The 22510-nt window shown below is 47.8% G+C and overlaps 1 protein-coding gene across 1 annotated transcript in view; it reads right to left on the bottom strand.

Annotated features, from left to right (window-relative positions):
* Positions 1 to 211: 211 nt before the first annotated feature.
* dcaf8 (DDB1 and CUL4 associated factor 8) overlaps positions 212 to 22510 on the bottom strand; it is a gene marked incomplete at its 3' end in the record, with an annotated part of 38694 nt that continues 16395 nt past the window's right edge. Inside the window, exons 8-14 of the mRNA XM_078207484.1 lie at positions 4126 to 4236; positions 3925 to 3997; positions 3409 to 3466; positions 3158 to 3265; positions 2906 to 3036; positions 1455 to 1574; positions 212 to 328 (exon numbers count right to left, since the gene is read on the bottom strand). Of these exons, the coding sequence (XP_078063610.1) occupies positions 212 to 328; positions 1455 to 1574; positions 2906 to 3036; positions 3158 to 3265; positions 3409 to 3466; positions 3925 to 3997; positions 4126 to 4236 (718 nt within the window). The remainder of the gene's footprint in view (positions 329 to 1454; positions 1575 to 2905; positions 3037 to 3157; positions 3266 to 3408; positions 3467 to 3924; positions 3998 to 4125; positions 4237 to 22510) is intronic.

Raw genomic sequence — 22510 nt, 5'->3', positions numbered from 1 at the left:
CTCTCAGCCCTGCAATATCACTCGCTCCATCTGCTCTCACACCTCCCACACTCACTTGCTCTGCCCCTCTCTCACCCTGCTTCCCTCTCCCTCATTTAGCACCCCTCCCCCTTGCTTGCTCCAACCCGCGCACCTTCTGCCCCTCACAGCCCACCACTTTCCCCGATCAGTTCACACTCCTGGTTTACCCTTCCCCGCCCATTCAGCCCACCTGCCGATGCCTGCGTTGGCGCAAGTGGTGCATGAGGAACCAAAGCATGTGGCTGTCAAAGAGGTCCGTGTGACGCAGGCAATCCTCATCTCTTTCCCGCTTATTCTTCTTAATGACCTTTACCAGCAGGAAGGGTGAGTTTACAGCAGGGTGGGAGAGGGCAGAGCAGAAGGGGTGGGGGAAGAGCAGGAGAAAATTAAAAGCAAGTAAACTTGACTCAACAAATTTTACATGATGCAAGTCAGCTTCCCAACCCCACCGAGCTTCATGTCCGCTATTCCGAGGGGCTAACAGGAAGGTGGAACAGAGATCATCCTTATTTGTGATGCCCTCATCCTGTGGCTCTCTGACTGTTGCCACACCAGAGACCTTCCCCACCCTCAGATAGCATTCCAGCTGAGGTGTCACCAAGCTCCTATACAACTGCAGCAAGACTTAGCTCACAATGACCATCTCCAACAAGAGAAGATCTAACCACCTCCCCATGACATTCAATGGGATTACTGTCACCAAATCCCCCACCATCAACATCTTGGGGGTTGCCATTGACCAGAAACTGGGCCAGTCTATAAATACAGTGGCTATTTGAGGTTACGGGCTGAGAATCCTGTGGCAAGTACCTCACTGACTGACCTCCCCAAAATCTACAAGGCACAAGTCAGGAGTGTAATGGACGCTCTCCTCTTTTTTGGATGGGTGCAGCTCCAACAACACAAGAAGCTTGACATCATCCTGGACAAAGCAGCCCTGCTTGATTAGTACTCAATCCACAAACATTCACTTCCTCCGCCACTGACGCACAGTGGCAGCCGTGTGTACCATCTACAAGATGCACTGCAGCAACTCACCAAGGTTCCTTAGGCAGCACCTTCCAAACCCACGACCACTACCATCTAGAAGAACAAGAGCAGCAGATACCTGGGAATGCCACCACCTGGAGGTTCCCCTCCAAGCCACTCACCATCCTGACTGGGAAATATATCGCCGTTCCTTCACTGTCGCTGGGTCAAAATCCTGGAACTCCCTCCCTAACAGCACTGTGGGTGCACCTACACCTCAGACACTGCAGCGGTTCACGAATACAGCTCACCGCCACCTTCTCAAAGGGCAATTAGGGATGGGCAATAAATGCTGGGCCTAGCCAGCGACACAACTTCCCGTGAATTAACAAACGGGAAAATTATTTTGGCTGAAGACCCGGAACAACAGAACATGGGGATCTCGGAATGCATTAGGAACTCACCTCTGTTAATCCTGATAATCCATTGACTGCTTCTGACGTCGGTGTCCAGATCTTCACATCGTGATCTAGCCCGCTGGTCGCTAGGACAGGGAGATGAGGATGTGGTTCGAGACAATTAACCTGAGTGTAAAGCAAATTGAAGGAGCAGTGATAAGAGATCGAAAAGCAGCGTTAGGACAATCGCCCAGAATTACCAGATACAGAACAGTCGGGGAAGGGACCGGCAGGGGGTGGGGGGGGGGGGGGGGGGGGTGGCTGAGGCGTGGCACTGCCGGAGTGACAGTACTGATCGCAAACTGGGGAACTCGCCTCCTGGTTGACCTGCCTTCTATATTCATTCTTCAAGGAATATCAATGAAACAGGTGATGATCTGATCAATCTCAGTGCTGTGCACTCATTAGCTGCTGAAGCTCCTACTCTACAGCTGGGATCACAAAAAGTATGGTCTGCAAATCAATTTGGGATATCCTGAGGTGGTGTAATGATCTGCAGAAATTCAAAAGCAAGGTCTTATATTGAGCACCCCTTAAATACCTTCGACACTATTCCTTCAGCAAGTCCCTGCGAGAAGCAAATCCACATTCTCACCACACTCTGCATTCTTTCCAATTACCCAAACTGTCTCGCAGGTGGAAAGATAAATAGGGAAGCGCAGTGACACAGGTGGTTAGCACTGCTGCCTCACAACGCCAGAGACTTGGGTTCAATTCCCAGCTTGGGTCACTGTCTGTGTGGAGCTTGCACATTCTCCCCGTGTCTGCGTGGGTTTCCTCCGGGCACTCCAGTTTCCTCCCACAGTCCAAAGATGTGCAGGTTAGGTGGATTGGCCGTGCTAAATTGCTCCTTAGTATCCAAAGAAGTGTAGGTTAGGCGGGTTAGCCACGGTAAATGGATGGGGTTACGGGGATAGGTTGGGCCAAAAGGATAGAGTGACTCTATGGGCTGAACAGTTTCCTTCTGCAATTTTACGATTCTATGAACCTATAATCTCTCTGCGTCTCGCCAGGGTTATAATAGACCCCGGTCAGGTAATGTCTCCTCAACCACCTCACTTCTCATTGCAGGAAGGTGTGGAGAATGGCTTTAGAGAGGACGAGCTATTAAATCTGGAATCAACCAGCCCACAGGACCTGTGGCTGCAGGTTCAATCGCAACTTTCAGGGATCACGTTAATACTAAAAAAGGGGCAGATATTTCCAGGGTACAGGGAATGGGATTAAGTGGATAGTCCTTTCAAAACATTGGGACAGGTACACTGGACTGACTGCCCTTCTCTGGTGCTATTGGCCATCACCTGTCACTAAAGGTTTGTATTCAAAGCGAGTCCTACCGTGTTAGTCTGTCTCCTTGTCCTGTGCTGTATTGGGAAGGGTACTACCCCACATATCAGGGATGTCCGCTGACGATCTATAACACACTCTCATGAATGCAGAGGCGGTTTTATACTCACCACTCCCCCTTTATCGCCCTCCATATACTGAACAATTTGACAAGATGATTTCTCCCAGAGAAAGATGTGTCCACAATCGCTGCCACTCACCACAAACTCACTCTTGGGGCCGTAGAAATTCACCCCTTTAACTAGGAAAAAAAATACGAGAGGAACTGGTGATCAATAACCATCCTCATCCCCAAATCTCTGCCGACGACAGATCCCCCACGCCTCGTGACCAGGGAAGGAGATTAGAGAGGGAAGGCTGACCTGTGGCATTGTTGCGGTGCCCCTTGTAACGCTTGACATAATCGGCGCCATCGCTGTGGGACGAGTTGAACAAGTAGATATCCTCATCGTTGTAACTCGCTAACAGGTCTGCATTGGAGACAAGAGAGAGACTGAGAATAAAACCCGAGTGGAGAGCAGATGAAATTCCGTCTCACACCAGCCTCCCTAAGCCATCACTTAAAGCTCTCCCCTCACCAGCTCGTGCATCCCAATCCCACAGCTCCGCTCACCTGAGCCATCATGGCTGTAGACCAGACATGTGATGTTGGCTTTGGATTCACTGTTGATCTGCCAGAGTGAAAGATAGTCCGGTAAGTGCTGGACAGGGTAATTCAAGCATGGAAACACACTTGCACACACACACCACAGGGGGCGCGACGGGCAGACATGCATGGGCATGGGGGGAGGGGCGAGGGTGGGGAAGGAAGGGACCGAGCGGGGGTGCAAGGGGGGGGGGGGGAAGGACCGAGCGGGGGTGCAAGGGGGGGGGGGGGCGTGGAGGGACCGAGCTGGGGGGGGGGGGGGGGGGGTGAGGGGGGGAAGGGGGCGAGGGGGGAAGGGACCGAGCGGGCGCAAGGGGGGGAAGGGACCGAGCGAGGGGGGCGAGGGGGGGGGGGGAAGGGACCGAGCGAGGGGACCGAGCGGGGAGGGGGGAGAGACTGAGCGAGGGGACCGAGCGGGGAGGGGGGAGAGACTGTGCGCAGACACATTCACAGCCACGCTCAGCCCAGGTGCCTCTTTCGTACCAGGTGATGTGGGCAGAATTTCTTCAGAACACCATTGTTCTCATTCTCGTTGATCTTCCGTTGGTCGTAGACTCTGCAACAAAAGGCAGTGGTGTTACTGATACCCGCTAGCGCAGCAGAGCATGGTCGACACGCGTCTGGATGTTAACAGCCAGTCTGCCTTCCCCCCAGCCCCACGGCAAAGGAAAGAGAGCCTCTCACCTGACAAACTGATCTCTCCCTCCAACAGCAAACTGGTGGGTATTGGAGGGGTTCATGTAGATCGTGTACAGGCCAACCTTTTTGTCCTTTTCCTTTGTGACAACCAGTTTCCTAGAGGAACAAAGAGAGAGGATCCTAAACACAGCTCTCCAACAGGACAGGAAGCCCACAAGTGTTTCACAGCCGTGGAGCAGTCCATTGATGCACAGCGAGATCCCACAGACAGCAGAGCAACATTGACCCAGACCCAGCGAGTGTTCTTCCAGTGCTCACCCTCCCACAGTCCACCCAGTCTGCGGCCTCTGACATGGCATCTGCTCAGTACTTCCCCCCTCCGCCACCAAATGCTTGTCCTTCTGCAGTGCAGCACACCACCCAGCGTTGAACTCTCCCCACTGCTTGCCACCCAACAACATGGCTCCCTCAGTGCTTCATCTCAGAGTGCTCCCCTTCAAGCCTGCTCCACCATTCAATTTGATCATGGCTGATCATCTCTGTCAAAGTCAATATACAGCTGCTACTACCACTACTTTTCACATCTCTCGTGTCCAGAAATCTATTCCCTTCTTAAATATATTCACTGGCTTGACCGCGACAGCTTCTGTGGTAGAGATTTCCAGAGGTTCACCAGCTGAGGGCAGCACAGTGGTTAGCACTGTTACCTCACAGCTCCAGGAACCCGGGTTCAATTCCAGCCTTGGGTGACTGTGTGGAGTTTGCACGTTCTTCCCGTGTCTGTGTGGGTTTCCTCCAGGTGCTCTGGTTCCCTCCCACAGTCCAAAGATATGCAGGTTCGGGGGATTAGTGGGGTAAATGGGGTTATGGGGATAGGGAGAGTAATGGAACTGGCAAGATGCTCTGTTGGGAGTCGGTGCAGACTCGAATGGCTGAATGGCCTCCTTCTCCACTGTAGGAATTGTCTAATTCATCTGTCTAACCTGTGCCGTGAGCCTGATCTGGACCCTCCAGCCAGTGGAAACATCCCCCCAGTATCCAGTCTGTTCAACCCCATCAGAACTTTGTGTTTCATTGCGATCTCCTCTCATTTCGGTGAACACAGGCTCAGTCGACTCAATCTCTTATATAACAATTCTGCCATTCCAGGAATCAGTCTGGTGGACCTTCACTGCATTTCCTCGATGGCAAGGATATCCTTTCTTAGATAAGGAGAGCCAAACTGCACACAATACTCCAAGCGTGATCTCACCAGGCCCTGTATAGCTGCAGGAGGACGTCCCTGCTCCTGTCCTCAGGTCCTCTTGCAATGAAGGACACAATACCATTTTCCTTCCCAACTGCTTGCTGTACCTGTATGCTTGCTTTTAATGATTAGCATGCTTGGACACCTAATCCCTTTGCAACACATCCACTATTCCCATGGGGGTGCCTGTTTAGCTCAGTTCTGTATTTTTTCTGGGTGTTAAACTCAAGTTAGAATCATATAATCCATGCAGTGCAGGAGGAGGCCATTCGGCCCATCGAGTCTGCACTGACTCTCCGACAGAGCACCTAACCCAGACCCTATCCCCATAGCCCCACATATTTACCCTGCTAATTCCCCTAACCAATACATCTTGGAACACTGAGGGACAATTTAGCATGGCCAATTAACATAACTTGCACATCTTTGGACTGTGGTTGCCTCTATTTCACATTGCAGTGAAACTCCTTTGGGTGCCAAATCAATAGAACTTGGGGGCGAGATCGGGTTTCAATAAATTTAAAGCAAAGTTTTAAACTGAAAAATATTGTACGAACCGAGGTCTTCCTGCTGGTGTCTTGTCAATATAACTCTCAGGCAACAATACACATTTCATTATTCAACATCCACATAACCATATCTTCAGAGCATACAGATGGTAGACTGGACAGCTGGTTAATAGCACAGAGTAATGCCAACAGTGCTTTAAGATATCCACTAAGGCACTGCCTTGTCAACCTTTCTTCTCACCTGAGGTGTGGTGATCCTCAGGTTAAATGGGGTGGGACCCAAAGCAGTAGAGAGACAGAAGAGAAGGTTGGGGACAGCACAGAAGTTAAAGAGAGCACATTAAATAGTCAAGGCAGTGTCAGTAATCCTCGTACTAGACATATCAGGCAAAAGCAAGACGGTGAGTAAGTCCAGATTAAACTGCATTTATTTCAATGCAAGAGGCCTGACGGGCAAGGCAGATGAACTCAGGGCATGGATGGGTACATGGGACTGGGATATTATAGCAATTACTGAAACATGGCTAAGGGAGGGACAGGACTGGCAGCTCAATGTCCCAGGGTACAGATGCTATAGGAAAGATAGAACAGGAGGTAAGAGAGGAGGGGGGGAGTTGCACTTTTGATTAAGGAAAACATTACGGCCGGACTGAGGGGGGATATATCCGAGGGTTCGCCCACTGAGTCTATATGGGTAGAACTGAGAAATTAGAAGGGGGAAATCACTGATAGAGTTGTACTATGGGCTCCCAAATAGTTGGCGGGAAATTGAGGAGCAAATACATAAGGAGAGGCAGAGGTTCTGTTCTTTGTTCTTCCAGTAATTGTCCAGTAAAGAGGTAATTATGAGTGGGAGGCCAGTTTGTTGCTGTCGGTGTCGGATGTGGGAGTTCATGGAGTCGCCGAGCCTCCCAGAAGTCCACATCTGCGCCAGGTGCGTCAAACTGCAGCTCCTGAGAGACCGCGTTAGGGAACTGGAGCTGCGGCTCGGTGACCTTAGTCTAGTCAAGGAAAATGAAAAGTTAGAGAGAAGTTACAGGCAGGTCGTCACACCAGGGCCACGAGAGGAAGACACGTGGGTCACGGTTAGGAAGGGTAAAGGTCACGTACCCAGAGAGTACCCCGGTGGTTGTCCCCCTTAACAGTAAGGGATGGGTGACAGACAGGAGAGAGGAGGGGAGAGAGCAGTCAGTGATGGGATACCCTGTGGTTGTCCCCCTCCAGGATAAGTATACCGTTTTGGATACTGTGGGGGGGGGATGACCCTCCAGGGATAAGCCACGGTGACCAGGTCACTGGCATGGAGTCGGGCTCTGTGGCTCAGAAGGAAAGAGGGGGACTAGACGAGCAATAGTAGTGGGGGATGCAACAGTTAGAGGCACAGACAGGCGGTTCTGTGGGCGCGAACGAGACTTCAGGATGGTAGTCTGCCTCCCTGGTGCTGGGGTCCTGGATGTCTGAGCGGGGAGGAGGCATCCCAAAAGGGGCGGGTAACCAGACAGATGTCATTGTCCACATTGGTGCAAATGACGTAGGCAGAAAGAGCAGGGAGGTCCTGCAAGAGCAATTCAGGGAGTTGGGTAGTAGGCTAAAAAGCAGGGCCTCTAGGGTAGCGATCTCTGGACTACTCCCAGTGCCACAAGCTAGTGAGGCGAGGAACAGGGAGACTGCACAGCTGAACGTGTGGCTAAAGGACTGGTGCAGGAGGGAGGGTTTCAAATTCGTGGATCACTGGGAAGTCTTCAAGGAGAGGATGGCACCTGTACAAGAACAAAGAACAATACAGCACAGGAACAGGCCCTTCGGCCCTCCAAGCCCGCGCCGCTCCCCGGTCCAGGATTGAATCCTGAATCCAGGATCCCCGCCCAATTTTCCAGCCTATCTACATACCAATATCCTATCCACCGAGCTGTCCCTCACAGCTACGATGCTTTTGTTCATTACAACCTATTAACTTACCCCCACCCCCCCATTCCAGACCATGTGATCTCCAGGGAGAGGCGAAAACCCAGAGTGAAAAACCCCAGGGCCAATATGGGGAAAAAAATCTGGGAAATTCCTCTCCGACCCCCTGAGGCGATCGAAACGAGTCCAGGAGATCACAATGGCCCCGATCGGAAAATGCTTCCCAACCCTAGTCATTTCCACTTCCACGAACACCATATGAATTCCCTGCCCCCGAGACAGGTTCCCAACTATCCGCAGTCTCACTCTGTACTGGCACCAGCAAGATGATCATAGAATGAAGTCTTGAAACGAGAAACCAGGAACAATTAGCCCGCGCCGCTCCCTGGTCCAAACTAGACCACTCTTTTGTATCCCTCCATTCCCACTCCGTTCATATAGCTGTCTAGATAAGTCTTAAACGTTCCCAGTGTGTCCGCCTCCACCACCTTGCCCGGCAACACATTCCAGGCCCCCACGACCCTCTGTGTAAAATATGTCCTTCTGATATCTGTGTTAAACCTCCCCCCCTTCACCTTGAACCTATGACCCCTCGTGAACGTCACCACCGACCCGGGGAAAAGCTTCCCACCGTTCACCCTATCTATGCCTTTCATAATTTTATACACCTCTATTAAGTCTCCCCTCATCCTCCGTCTTTCCAAGGAGAACAACCCCAGTTTCCCCAATCTCTCCTCATAACCAAGCCCCTCCATACCAGGCAACATCCTGGTAAACCTCCTCTGTACTCTCTCCAAAGCCTCCACGTCCTTCTGGTAGTGTGGCGACCAGAACTGGACGCAGTATTCCAAATGCGGCCGAACCAACGTTCTATACATCTGCAACATCAGACCCCAACTTTTATACTCTATGCCCCGTCCTATAAAGGCAAGCATGCCATATGCCTTCTTCACCACCTTCTCCACCTGTGACGTCACCTTCAAAGATCTGTGGACTTGCACACCCAGGTCCCTCTGCGTCTCTACACCCTTTATGGTTCTTCCATTTATCGTGTAGCTCCTCCCTACATTATTCCCACCAAAATGCATCACTTCGCATTTATCAGGATTGAACTCCATCTGCCATTTCCTTGCCCAAATTTCCAGCCTATCTATATCCTTCTGTAGCCTCTGACAATGTTCCTCACTGTCTGCAAGTCCTGCCAGTTTTGTGTCGTCCGCAAACTTACTGATCACCCCAGTTACTCCTTCTTCCAGATCATTTATATAAATCACAAACAGCAGAGGTCCCAATACAGAGCCCTGCGGTACACCACTAGTCACAGGCCTCCAGCCGGAAAAAGACCCTTCCACTACCACCCTCTGTCTTCTATGACCAAGCCAGTTCTCCACCCATCTAGCCACCTCCCCCTTTATCCCATGGGATCCAACCTTTTTCACTAGCCTACCATGAGGGACTTTGTCAAATGCTTTACTAAAGTCCATATAGACAACATCCACGGCCCTTCCTTCGTCAACCATTTTGGTCACTTCTTCAAAAAACACCACCAGGTTCGTGAGGCATGACCTCCCTCTCACAAAACCATGTTGACTATCGTTAATGAGTTTATTCCTTTCTAAATGCGCATACATCCTATCTTTAAGAATCTTCTCCAACAACTTCCCCACCACGGACGTCAAGCTCACCGGCCTATAATTACCCGGGTTATCCTTCCTACCCTTCTTAAATAACGGGACCACATTGGCTATCCTCCAATCCTCTGGGACCTCACCTGTGTCCAGTGACGAGACAAAGATTTGCGTCAGAGGCCCAACGATTTCACCTCTCGTCTCCCTGAGCAGCCTTGGATAGATTCCATCAGGCCCTGGGGATTTGTCAGTCTTTATATTCTCTAAGGACGGGTTACACCTAAACTGGAGGGGCACGAATATCCCAGCTGGGAGTTTTGCAGTTTGGGTGGGTTTAAACTAATGTGGCAGGGGGGTGGGGATCAGAACAATAGGTCAATAAGCATAGAGGCTGGGAACGAGCATGGGGCCAAGACAAGGCTATCTAAGAGGAAGAGCAATCTGGGGGAGGATGATCTCAGTGCATCTGCTTCAGTGCAAGGAGCGTCACGGGCAAGACAGACGAGCTTACAGCATTAATGCCTGCGCGGAACTTGGATGTGGTTGCAGTGACAGAGACTTGGTTAAAAGGACAGGCAGACTGGCAGCTGAATATTCCGGGGTATAAGTGTTTTAGGCGAGACAGAGGAGGGGCTAGGAGAGGTGGGGAGTAGCAATGCTGGTTAGGGAGCATATTACAGCGGTACAGAGGGTGGACAATTTGGAAGGGTCAGGTAACGAGTCACTGTGGGTGGAGCTCAGAAACAGGAAGGGCGCAGTCACTATGCTGGGGGTATACGACAGGCCTCCCAACAGCCCACAGGAAGTTGAGGAACGGATATGTAAGGAGATTCTGGACAGGTGCAGAAAAAATAGGGTTGGTGTAGTGGGAGACTTTAATTTCCCTCACATAGACTGGAAATCGCTTAGGACTGGGGGCCTGGACGGGGAAGAATTTATAAAATAGAACATAGAACATAGAACAGTACAGCACAGAACAGGCCCTTCGGCCCACGTTGTTGTGCCGAGCTTTGTCTGAAACCCAGATCAAGCTATTTCCTCCCTATCATCCCGAAGTACTCCATGTGCCTATCCAATAGCTTCTTAAATGTTCCTAAAGTTTCTGACTCCACTATCACTGCAGGCAGTCCATTCCACACCCCAAGCACTCTCCGAGTAAAAAACCTACCTCGGACATCCTTCCTATATCTCCCACCATGAACCCTATAGTTATGCCCCCTAGTTACCGCTCCATTCACCTGAGGAAATAGTCTTTAAACGTTCACTCTATCTATCCCCCTCATCATCTTATAAACCTCTATCAAGTCTCCTCCCATTCTCCTCCGCTCCAAAGTGAAAAGCCCAAGTTCCCTCAACCTTTCCTCATAAGACCTACCCTCCAAACCAGGCAACATCCTGGTAAATCTCCTTTGCACTCTTTCCAGTGTCTCCACATCATTCTTATAATGAGGTGACCAGAACTGCACACAATATTCCAAATGTGGTCTCACCAAGGTCCTGTACAGTTGCAGCATAACCCCACGGCTCTTAAACTCAAACCCCCTGTTAATGAACGCCAACACACTATAGGCCTTCTTCACGGTTCTATCCACTTGAGTGGCAACCATCAGAGATCTATGGATATGAACCCCAAGATCTCGCTGTTCCTCCACATTCTTCAGAACCCTACCTTTGACCCTGTAATCCACATTTAAATTTGTCCTGATAGTAAAAGTTTTTATAAATATATAAAAAGGAATAGAGTGGCTAGAGTGAATGTTGGACCCTTGGAGGACGAGAGGGGGGAGTTAATAGTGGGAAATGAGGATATGGCTGAGTCTTTAAATACGTTTTTTGTGTCGGTCTTCACGGTGGAGGACACAAATAGTTTGCCAAATATTAACGATAGAGGGTTGGCAGCAGGAGAAATACTTAATACGATTAATGTTACCAGAGAGGCAGTGCTGGGTAGACTAATGGGACTGAAGGTGGACAAGTCCCCGGGTCCGGATGGAATGCATCCCAGGGTATTGAAAGAAATGTCAGAGGTAATAGTGGATGCGTTAGTGATTATTTATCAAAACTCGTTGCATTCTGGGGTAGTGCCGGTTGATTGGAAAACGGCTAATGTTACGCCGCTGTTTAAAAAAGGAAGGAGACAAAAGGCGGGTAACTATAGGCCGGTCAACTTAACGTCTGTAGTAGGGAAAATGCTGGAATCCATTATTAAAGAGGAGATAGCAGGGCATCTGGATAGAAATGGTTCGATCAATCAGACGCAGCATGGATTCATGAGGGGAAAGTCGTGCTTGACGAACATGTTGGATTTTTATGAAGATGTGACGAGGGCGGTTGATGGAGGAGAACCGGTGGATGCGGTGTTTTTGGATTTCCAAAAGGCGTTTGATAAGGTGCCCCATAAAAGGCTGCTGAAGAAGATTAGGGCACACGGAGTTGGGGGTAGTGTGTTAAAGTGGATTGGGGACTGGCTATCCGACAGGAAGCAAAGAGTCGGAATAAATGGGTGTTTTTCCGGTTGGAGGAAGGTAACTAGTGGCGTGCCGCAGGGATCGGTACTCGGGCCGCAACTGTTTACCATTTATATAGATGATCTGGAGGAGGGGACGGAGTGTAGGGTAACGAAGTTTGCAGACGACACAAAGATAAGTGGAAAAGTGAATCGTGTGGAGGACGGAGAAGATCTGCAGAGAGATTTGGACAGGCTGAGTGAGTGGGCGAGGATATGGCAAATGGAGTATAACGTTGAGAAATGCGAGGTTATACACTTTGGAGGAAATAATAACAAATGGGATTACTATCTCAATGGAAACAAATTAAAACATGCTACCGTGCAAAGGGACCTGGGGGTCCTTGTGCATGAGACGCAAAAGCCCAGTCTGCAGGTACAACAGGTGATCAAGAAGGCAAATGGGATGTTGGCCTATATTGCGAGGGGGATAGAATATAAAAGCAGGGATGTCTTGATGCACCTGTACAGGGCATTGGTGAGGCCGCAGCTGGAATACTGTGTGCAGTATTGGTCCCCTTATATGAGGAAGGATATATTGGCATTGGAGGGAGTGCAGAGAAGGTTCACCAGGTTGATACCGGAGATGAGGGGTTTGGATTATGAGGAGAGGCTGAGGAGATTGGGTTTGTACTCGTTGGAGTTTAGAAGGATGAGGGGGGATCTTATGGAGACTTATAAGATAATGCGGGGGCTGGATAGGGTGGAGGCGGAGAGATTCTTTCCACTTAGTAAGGAAGTTAAAACTAGAGGACACAGCCTCAAAATAAAGGGGGGTCGGTTTAAGACAGAGTTGAGGAGGAACTTCTTCTCCCAGAGGGTGGTGAATCTCTGGAATTCTCTGCCCACTGAGGTGGTGGAGGCTATCTCGCTGAATATGTTTAAAGCGCGGATGGACGGATTCCTGAGCGGTAAGGGAATTAAGGGTTATGGGGATCAGGCGGGTAAGTGGTACTGATCCACGTCAGATCAGCCATGATCTTATTGAATGGCGGGGCAGGCTCGAGGGGCTAGATGGCCTACTCCTGCTCCTATTTCTTATGTTCTTATGTTCTTATGTCCTACCAAAATGAATCACCTCGCATTTGTCAGGGTTAAACTCCATTTGCCATTTTTCAGCCCAGCTCTGCATCCTATCTATGTCTCTTTGCAGCCTACAACAGTAAAATTAAAATGCGTACAGGAAGGCTCTTTGGAACAATATGTTGACAGTCCAACTAGAGAAGGGGCTATACTGGACCTAGGACTGGGGAATGAGCCCAGTCAGGTCAAAGTTTCAGTGGGGAAACATGTGGCAAATAGTGACCACAATTCTGTAAACTTTAGGATAGTAATGGAAAAAGATGTGTGTTGTCCTATGGGTAAGGTGCTGAATTGGGGGAAGGCTAACTACAGCCGGATTAGGTGGCTGTTGATTGGGAGAGGCTGTTCGAGGGTAAATCCACATCTGGCATGTGGGAGTCTTTTAAGGAGCAGTTGATAGGACTGCAGGACAGGCATGTGCCTGTAAAGAGGAAAGATAGGAAAGGTAGGATTCGAGAGCCGTGGATAACCAGTGAAATTGTGGGTCTAATCAAAAAGAAAAAAGAGGCATACATGAGGTCCAGGCAGCTAAAAACAGATGGAGCACTAGAGGAATACAGAGAAAGTAGAAAAGAACTCAAACAGAGACTTAGAAGGGCAAAAAGGGGTCACAAAATGTCCTTGGCAGACAGGATTAAGGAGAATCCTAAGGCATTTTATACATACGTTAGGAACAAGAGGGTTGTTAGGGAAAGAATCGGACCTCTCAGGGACAAAGGAGGGGAATTATGCTTAGAACCAAAGGAAGTAGGAGAGATCCTAAACGAATACTTTGCATCAGTATTCACAAAGGAGAGGGACATGTTGACTGATAGTGTCTCAGAGAGATGTGTTGACCCGTTAAAAAAAAATCTCAATTACAAGGGAGGAAGTGTTAGGTTTTTTAGGAAACATTAAGACAGACAAATCCCCAGGGCCAGATGGCATCTATCCTAGACTCCTCAGGGAGGCAAGAGATGAAATTGCTGGGCCTCTAACAGAAATCTTTGTCTCTTCGCTGGACACAGGTGAGGTCCCAGAGGATTGGAGGATAGCAAATGTGGTCCCGTTATTTAAGAAGGGTAGCAAGGATAACCCGGGTAATTATAGGTCGGTGAGCTTGATGTCCGTGTTAGGGAAATTGTTGGAGAAGATTCTTAGAGATAGGATATATGCGCATTTAGAACTGAATAATCTCATTAGTGATAGACAGCATGGTTTTGTACAAGGGAGGTCATGCCTCACAAATTTGGTTGAGTTTTTTGAGGAGGTGACAGAAACGATTGACGAGGGAAGGGCCGTGGATGTCGTCTATATGGATTTTAGTAAAGCGTTTGACAAGGTCCCTCATGGCAGGCTATCTCACAGGATAAAAGGTGAGCTAGCTAGATGGGTGGAGAACTGGCTGAGCCACAGAAGACAGAGGGTAGCAGTGGAGGGGTCTTTTTCCGGTTGGAGGTCTGTGACTAGTGGTGTTCCGCAGGGCTCTGTACTGGGACCTCTGCTGTTTGTGATATATATATAAATGATTTGGAGGAAGGTGTAGCTGGTGTGATCAGTAAGTTTGCGGACGACACGAAGATTGCTGGAGTTGCGGATAGTGATGAACATTGTCAGAGAATACAGCAGGATATAGATAGGCTGGAACATTGGGCGGAGAAATGGCAGATGGAATTTAATCCAGATAAATGCCAAGTGATAAATGTGAGGTGATTCATTTTGGTAGCACTAATTTAAATGTGGATTACAGGGTCAAAGGTAGGGTTCTGAAGACTGTGGAGGAACAGAGATCTTGGGGTCCATATCCACAGATCTCTAAAGGTTGCCACTCAAGTGGATAGAGCTGTGAAGAAGGCCTATTTCCTTCTTCCCAAAAGGGACTTTTTCCTCTGGAGCATACGAGGCTTAGGGGTGATCTTATAGAGGTCTATAAAATAATGAGGGGCATAGATAACATCTTTTCCCAAAGGTAGGGGAGTCGAAAGCTCGCAGGCATAGGTTTAAGGTGAGAAGGGAGAGATACAAAAGGGTCCAGAGCGGCAATTTTTTCACTCAGAGGACGGTGAATGTCTGGAACGAGCTGCCAGAGGCAGTAGTAGAGGCTGGTACAATTTTGTCTTTTAAAAAGTGTTGAGAGAGTTACATGGGTAAGGTGGGTATAGAGGGATATGGGCCCCTCGCAAGCAATTGGGACTAGCTTAGGGGTTAAAAAAAGGGGAGGCATGGACAAGTTGGGCCAAAGGGCCTGTTTCTATGCTGTAAACCTCTATGCTCTAAATCACTGTCAGCTCTCCTCTCAAAGTGGAATGCAATCTCTAGTCATCTTGGACTCTTGACGACTTTAACTTTGCCCAATTCCATAGCCATTTCCTTTCGTACCCTGGGATGTAGATCACCAGTTCTTGGGTATTTAGTGGCTTTCAGTCCCATTAACTTCTCCAACACTATTTTTCTATTAATACTAATTTCCTTCAATTCCTCCTTCGCATTAAACCCTTGGTTCCCTAGCATTTCCGGGAAGTTATTTGTGTCTTCCTCTGTGAAGACAGAACTAAAGTAGTTGTTTAATTGCTCTGCCATTTCCTTGTTCTCTGTTGTAAATTTACCCGATTCGGACTCAGTAATATATATTTGTTGAAGTTTATTTATTAGTGTCACAAGTAGGCTTATATTAACACGGCAATGAAGTTAGTGTGAAAATCCCCTCGTCGCCACACTCCGGCGCCTGTTCGGGTAAACTGGGGGAGCATTCAGCATGGCTAGTGCACCGAACCAGCACGTCTTTCAGACTGTGCTTAGGTCAAGCCACTGAATATATTTGAGGAGGAAATAGATTTCTAGACGCTAGCGGTATCAAGGAGTAAGGGAAATGGTAGTAGTAGCTGTAGTATGACTTTGAGGTAGAAGATCAGCCATGATCATATTGAATGGTGGAGCAGGCCTGAGGTGCCAAAAGATCCATTCCTCCTATTGTCTGTGTATTGCTGGAGCAGAACCCCAAGTTACCTTGGGATGCCAGACTAGACCCCAACAATTTTTCTATTTTGGCATAAATGAGAGGATAGGATGCTTTGCTCCAGCAGTAATTCCACTGACAAATTAGGGGTCTTTTATAGCAAAACAAACTTTATTTAATAACAGTTTAAAACTAACAAATGAAACAGCTCAACTATTAACAGTTGAACAATACTTAACAATGAAAAGGAAACAACTTTTATCACTTTTTCAAGCTGTTACAGCCTGATTGTGTTACTTGCAAGTTTACTCTAATACTCTATTTTTCTTCTCTTACTCAATCTCTTGATCTTCCTTCGCTGAATTCTGAACCCGATTTTACACAGCCAACCCTTCATACCCTCAAAGTTTATTTATTAGTCACAAGTAAGGATTACATTAACACTACAATGATGTTACTGTGAAATTCCCCTAGTCGCCACAGTCCGTCGCCTGTTCGAGTCAATGCACCTAACCAGCATGTCTTTCAGACTGTGGGATGAAACCAGAGCACCCGGACGAAACCCATGCAGACACGGGGAGAACGTGCAAACTCCTCACAGACAGTGACCCAAGTCAGGAATTGAACTCGGGTCCCTGGCGCTGAGAAGCAGCAGTGCTAACCACTGTGCCGCTCTTTTTTGTAGTTTACATAAGAACATAAGAAATAGGAGCAGGAGTAGGCCATCTGGCCCTTCGAGCCTGCCCCGCCATTCAACAAGATCATGGCTGATCTGAAGCGAATCAGTTCCACTTACCCGCCTGCTCCCCATAACCCCTAATTCCCTTATCGATCAGAAAACTATCTACCCGTGATTTAAACATATTCAACGAGGAAGCCTCCACCACTTCAATGGGCAGAGAATTCCAGAGATTCACTACCCTCTGAGAGAAGAAGTTCCCCCTCAACTCTGTTCTGAACCGGCCCCCCCTTATTTTGAGGCTGTGCCCTCTAGTTCTGGTTTCCCTTCTAAGTGGAAAGAATCTCTCCACCTCTACCCTATCCAGCCCCTTCATTATCTTATATGTCTCTACAAGATCACCCCTCATCCTTCTAAACTCCAACGAGTACAGACCCAATCTGTTTAATCTCTCCTCATAAGCTACACCCCTCATCTCCGGTATCAACCTGGTGAACCTTCTCTGCACTCCTTCCAAGGCCAATATATCCTTTCGCAAATAAGGGGACCAAAACTGCACACAGTACTCCAGTTGCGGCCTCACCAGTGCCTTGTACAGTTGCAGCAAGACCTCCCGACTTTTATATTCTATCCCCCTCGCGATAAAGGCCAACATTCCATTCGCCTTCTTGATCACCTGCTGCACCTGCAGACTGAGTTTTTGCGATTCGTGCACAAGGACCCCCAGGTCCCTCTGCACAGTCGCACGATGTAATTTTTCTCCATTTAAATAATATTCCAATTTACTATTATTTCTTCCAAAGTGGATAACCTCACATTTGCTAACGTTATATTCCATCTGCCAGATCCTCGCCCACTCGCTCAGCCTATCCAAATCTCTCTGCAGACTTTCCGCGTCCTCCATGCAATTCGCTTTCCCACTCACCTTTGTGTCATCAGCAAACTTGAATACCCTACATTCAGTCCCCTCCTCCAGATCATCTATGTAAATGGTAAACAATTGAGGCCCCAGCACCGATCCCTGCGGCACGCCACTGGTCACCAACTGCCAACCAGAAAAGCACCCATTTATCCCAACTCTCTGCTTCCTGTTAGATAGCCAATCCCCAATCCACGCCAACACCTTACCCCTAACTCAGTGTACCCCAATCTTCTGCAGCAACCTTTTGTGAGGCACCTTATCGAACGCCTTCTGGAAATCTAAAAACACCACATCCACCGGTTCCCCTCTGTCAACCGCACTAGTGACATCTTCATAAATGTCCAGTAGATTCATCAAATACGACTTTCCCTTCATGAATCCATGCTGCGTCTGCTTGATCGAACCATTCTTATTCAGGTGTTCTGTTATTTCCTCTTTAATAATGGACTCTAGCATCTTCCCAACTACGGACGTTAAGCTAACCGGCCTGTAGTTACCCGCCTTTTGTCTACTTCCTTTTTTAAACAGCTTCAGTTTCCTTTGTTTAGATGTAGGACACTAGCTTCTGATCGGACTTCCTCACTTTCCATCCTATCGAAAAATTCTATCATGTTATGGTTACTGCTTTCTAAAAAACCCTGCACCACCAAGGTAATTAGCCCCTTCTCATTGCACAATACGAAATATAGGATAGCGCTCCATAGTTGACCTTAAAATACCATAATAGTTTAAAAACAAATCTCACTCACTCTCCAGGAATTTATCTGCCACAGTACAAACTTCAATCTGATTTGTCACATCTATATGTAAATTAAAGTCACCATGATTATCGTAGCGACCTCGTTACGGAATCTCATATTTCTGTTTAATGCCACTGTTAGAGTGTCAGTGTTCTTATAAGATAGGAAAAAATAACCCAGCGAACTGCAAACGGGTGAGTCTTGTGTCAGTGGTAGGGAAACTATTGGAAAAACTTCTGAAGGAGGGCATCTGTCTCCACTTGGAGAGGCAAGGTTTGATCAGGGATAGTCAGCATGGCTTCATCTGAGGGAGGTCATGCCTAAGAAATACCTGGATAAGCACTTGGCATATCATAGCAGTCAAGGCTATGGGTCAAGTGCTGGTAAATGGGATTAGGTGAGAGTTCAGATGCTACTTGCGTGTTGGTGCAGACTCAATGGGCCGAAGGGCCTCTTCTGCACTGTATGATTCTGTACTGACAACATTGCCCCACCTCATTTTCCTTTTGCCTGCTCTTCCTATATATCCAGTACCTTTGGATAAAGTTTTTCATAGATTCTGACATCGCCAGCATAGGAGGGGGACACTCGGTCCATTGTGTCCAACCTGGTTGACAAAAATCTGATTACACTAATACCAATTTCTAGCACTTGGCCCATAGCTCTTGTAGGTTATGGCAGCACAAGTGAATATCTAAATACTCCTTTAATGTTATGAAGGTTGCCACCTCCACCATGCTTTCAGACAGTGAGTTCCAGATTCCCACCGCCCACTGGGTGTAAAGATTTCTCCCCAACTCTGCTTTTATGGGTAGCACAGTGGCACTGCTGCCTCACAACGCCAGGGACTCAGGTTCAATTCCAGCCTTGGGTGACTGTGTGGAGTCTGCACATTCTTCCCGTGTGTGTGGGTTTCCTCCAGGTGCTCTGGTTTCCTCCCACAGTCCAAAGATGTGCAGATTAGGTTGACTGGTCATGTTAAATTGCCCCTTAGTGTCAGGGGATTAGCAGGGTAAATGCATGGGGTTATAGGGTGGGACTGTTGTCGATGAAGGCTCAATGGGTCGAATGGCCACTGTAGGGATTCTAAGATTAGCCTTTTACTTCTTACAAAGAATAAAGAAAATTACAGCACAGGAACAGGCCCTTCGGCCCTCCAAGCCTGAACTGACCATGCTGCCCACGTGAACTAAAACCCCCTACTCTTCTGGGGACCATATCCCTCTATTCCCATCCTATTCATGTATTTGTCCAGGTGCCCTTAAAAGTCACTATCATATCCGCTTCCATTACCTCCCCTGGCAGAGAGTTCCAGGCACCCACCACCCTAGGTGTAAAAAAAACTTGCCTCGTACATCTCCTTTAAACCATGCCCCTCGCACCTTAAACCTATACCCCCTAGTAATTGACTCTTCCACCCTGGGAAAAAGCTTCTGACTATCCACTCTGTCCATCCCCTTCATAATCTTGTAGACTTCTATCAGCTCTCCCCTCAATCTCCGTCGTTCCAGCGAGAACAAATCAAGTTTCTCCAACCTCTCGTCATAGCTAATGCCCTTTATACTAGGCAATATCCTGGTAAATCTTTTCTGTACCCTCTCCAAAGCCTCCACATCTTTCTGGCAGTGTGGCGACCAGAATTGAACACTATGTTCCAATTGCGGCCTAACTAAGGTTCTATAAAGCTGCAACATGACTTGCAAATTTTTAAATTTACCTTAAATCTTTGCCCTTTGGTTATTGACCCTTTTACTAATGAAAAACATGCCTTCCTGTCCACGCCCCTCATAACCTTATACAGCTCTTTCAGGTCCCCTTTCAACCTTTGCTGCTCCGAGGAAAACAGCCCCAGCCTAAGCAATCTTTCCTCAAAGCTCAGACCCTCGAGCCCAGGCAATATCCTGGTGAATCTCCTATGCACCCTCTCCAGTGCAATCACATCCTTCATAATAATGTGGTGACCAGAACTGCACACAGTACTCTAGCTGTGGCCTAACCAGTGTTTTATGCAGCTCCATCATGACCTCCCTTGCTCTTATGTTCTAAGCAGTGGCTAATAAAAGCAAGTATCCCCTTTGCTGCCTTAACCACCTTATCAACCTGTCCTGTTGTCTTCAGGGATCTGTGGATATGCACTCCAAGGTCCCTCTGATCCTCAATACTTTCCAGGGTTACCATTCATGATGTAATCTTTTGCCTTGTTGGCCCCCCCCAAGTTCATTACCTCACAGTTTTCCAGTTTGAATTCCATTTACCACTCTAACAATTTTCATGTCATCTGCAAATTTCTTGAACATAAATGTAGGGGGTAAGTCCAAATCATTAACGTACACCACAAATAGCGAGGGCCCCAGCAACGAGCCCTGCGAAACCCCACTAAAAACAGACTTCCGGCCACAGAAACATCCCTCTACCATCACCCTATGCTTTCTGCCTCTCAGCCAATTTTGGGTCCAATGTGTCACTTTGCCTTGGATCCCATGGGCCTATACTTTCTTGACCAGTTTGCCATAAGGGACCTTATCAAAAGCCTGGCTAAAGTTCATATAGATCATATCAAATGCATTATCCTCATTAACACTCCTGGTAGCCTCTTCAAAAGATTAGGGATTAGATTTGTCAAACATGACCTTCCATTAACAAATCCATGCTGACTATCCCCGATTAAACAGTGTTGATCCAAGTGAAGATGCATTCTGCCCCTCACAATTCTTTCTAGTAACTTCCCCACCACTGAGATTAGACTGACTAGCCTAGAATTTTCTGTTCTATCCCTATATCTGTTTTTTTAATAATGGGACAATGCTAGCAGTCCATTGTTAGCAGTCTACCACCTCACGTGGCCAGAGGGGATTTGAAAATTACTGCCAGTGCCCCTGATATCTTCTCCCTTGCCTCCTTCAAGCCTGGGATACATCACATCTGGACCTGCTGATTTATCTACTTTTACTTCCTCTCCATCTATGTTGTATTCCTCTAATATTTCACAGACCTCCACCCTGATGTCTACACCTGCTTCGTCCTTTTCCAAAGTATTCATCAAGGACTAACAACCTCTGCCAGGTCCACACACACACACATTACCAACATTGGCCCTACTCGGCCCTACTCTTTCCCTAGTTATGCTCTTGGTATTTATATATTTAAAAATGTGGCGAGCAACATTCGCACCACACAAGTGCCAGGCAATGACCATCTCAAAAGAGAGAATCTAACCATCTCCTCATGACATTCAATAATGGCATTACCATCGCTGAATTCCTCCCATTATCAACATCCATGGGGGTTGCAATTGACCAGAAACTGAACTGGACTAGCCACATAAATATTGTGTCTATCAGAGCAGGTCAGAGGCTGGGAATCCTGTGGTGAATAACTCATCTTCTGACTCCCCAAAGCCTGTCCCCAAGTCAAGAGTGCAATAGAGTACTTAAGAAACTGGCCCTGCAAATAGTAGGTCCATTGGTGGTTATTTCTCAAAATTCTTTGAACTCTGGACTGGTTCCTGCAGCTTGAAGGGTGGCTAATGGAAGCCCGCTGTTCAAAAAGGGAGGGAGAGAATAAACAGGGAACTATAGACCAGTGAGCCTAACGTCCGTACTGGGGGAGTTGCTAAAGTCCATTATCAAGGACTTCATAACAGCATTTGGAAGGCAGTGGTATAAATCAGACAAAGTCAGCTTGGATTTACAAAAGGGAAATCATCCTTGACGAATCTAAAGAACAAAGAAAATTACAGCACAGGAACAGGCCCTTTGAAATTCTTTTGAGAATGTAACTAGTAGAGTTGACCGAGCAGAACGAGTGGATGTGGTTTATTTAGATTTTCAGAAGGCTTTCGACAAGGGCTCGCATAACAGACTACTATGTAAAGTTAAAGCACATGGGATTGCAAGTAATGTCGAGATGGATAGAAAGCTGGTTCGCAGATAGGAAACAAAGAGTTGGCATAAATGGGTCTTTTCCTGATTGGCAGTCAGTGACTAGTGGAGTTCCGCAGGGATCTGTGCTAAGAGCCCAACTGTTCACATTATATATTAAAGATTTGGAAGAGGGGATTGAATGCATCATCTCCAAATTTGCAGATAGAACACAGAACAGTACAGCACAGTACAGGCCCTTCGGCCCTCCATGTTGTGCTGAGCTTTGTCCGAAACCAAGATCAAGCTATCCCACTCCCTATCATTCTGGTGTGCTCCATGTGCCTATCTAATAACCGCTTGAAAGTTCCGAAAGTGTCCGACTCCACTATCACAGCAGGCAGTCCATTCCACACC

Source organism: Mustelus asterias, unplaced genomic scaffold, assembly GCF_964213995.1.
Source record: "Mustelus asterias unplaced genomic scaffold, sMusAst1.hap1.1 HAP1_SCAFFOLD_2369, whole genome shotgun sequence".
Lineage (NCBI taxonomy): Eukaryota > Metazoa > Chordata > Chondrichthyes > Carcharhiniformes > Triakidae > Mustelus > Mustelus asterias.
The sequence above is the reverse complement of the archived record's forward strand: the minus strand, read 5'-3'. Positions and strand labels throughout refer to the sequence as shown.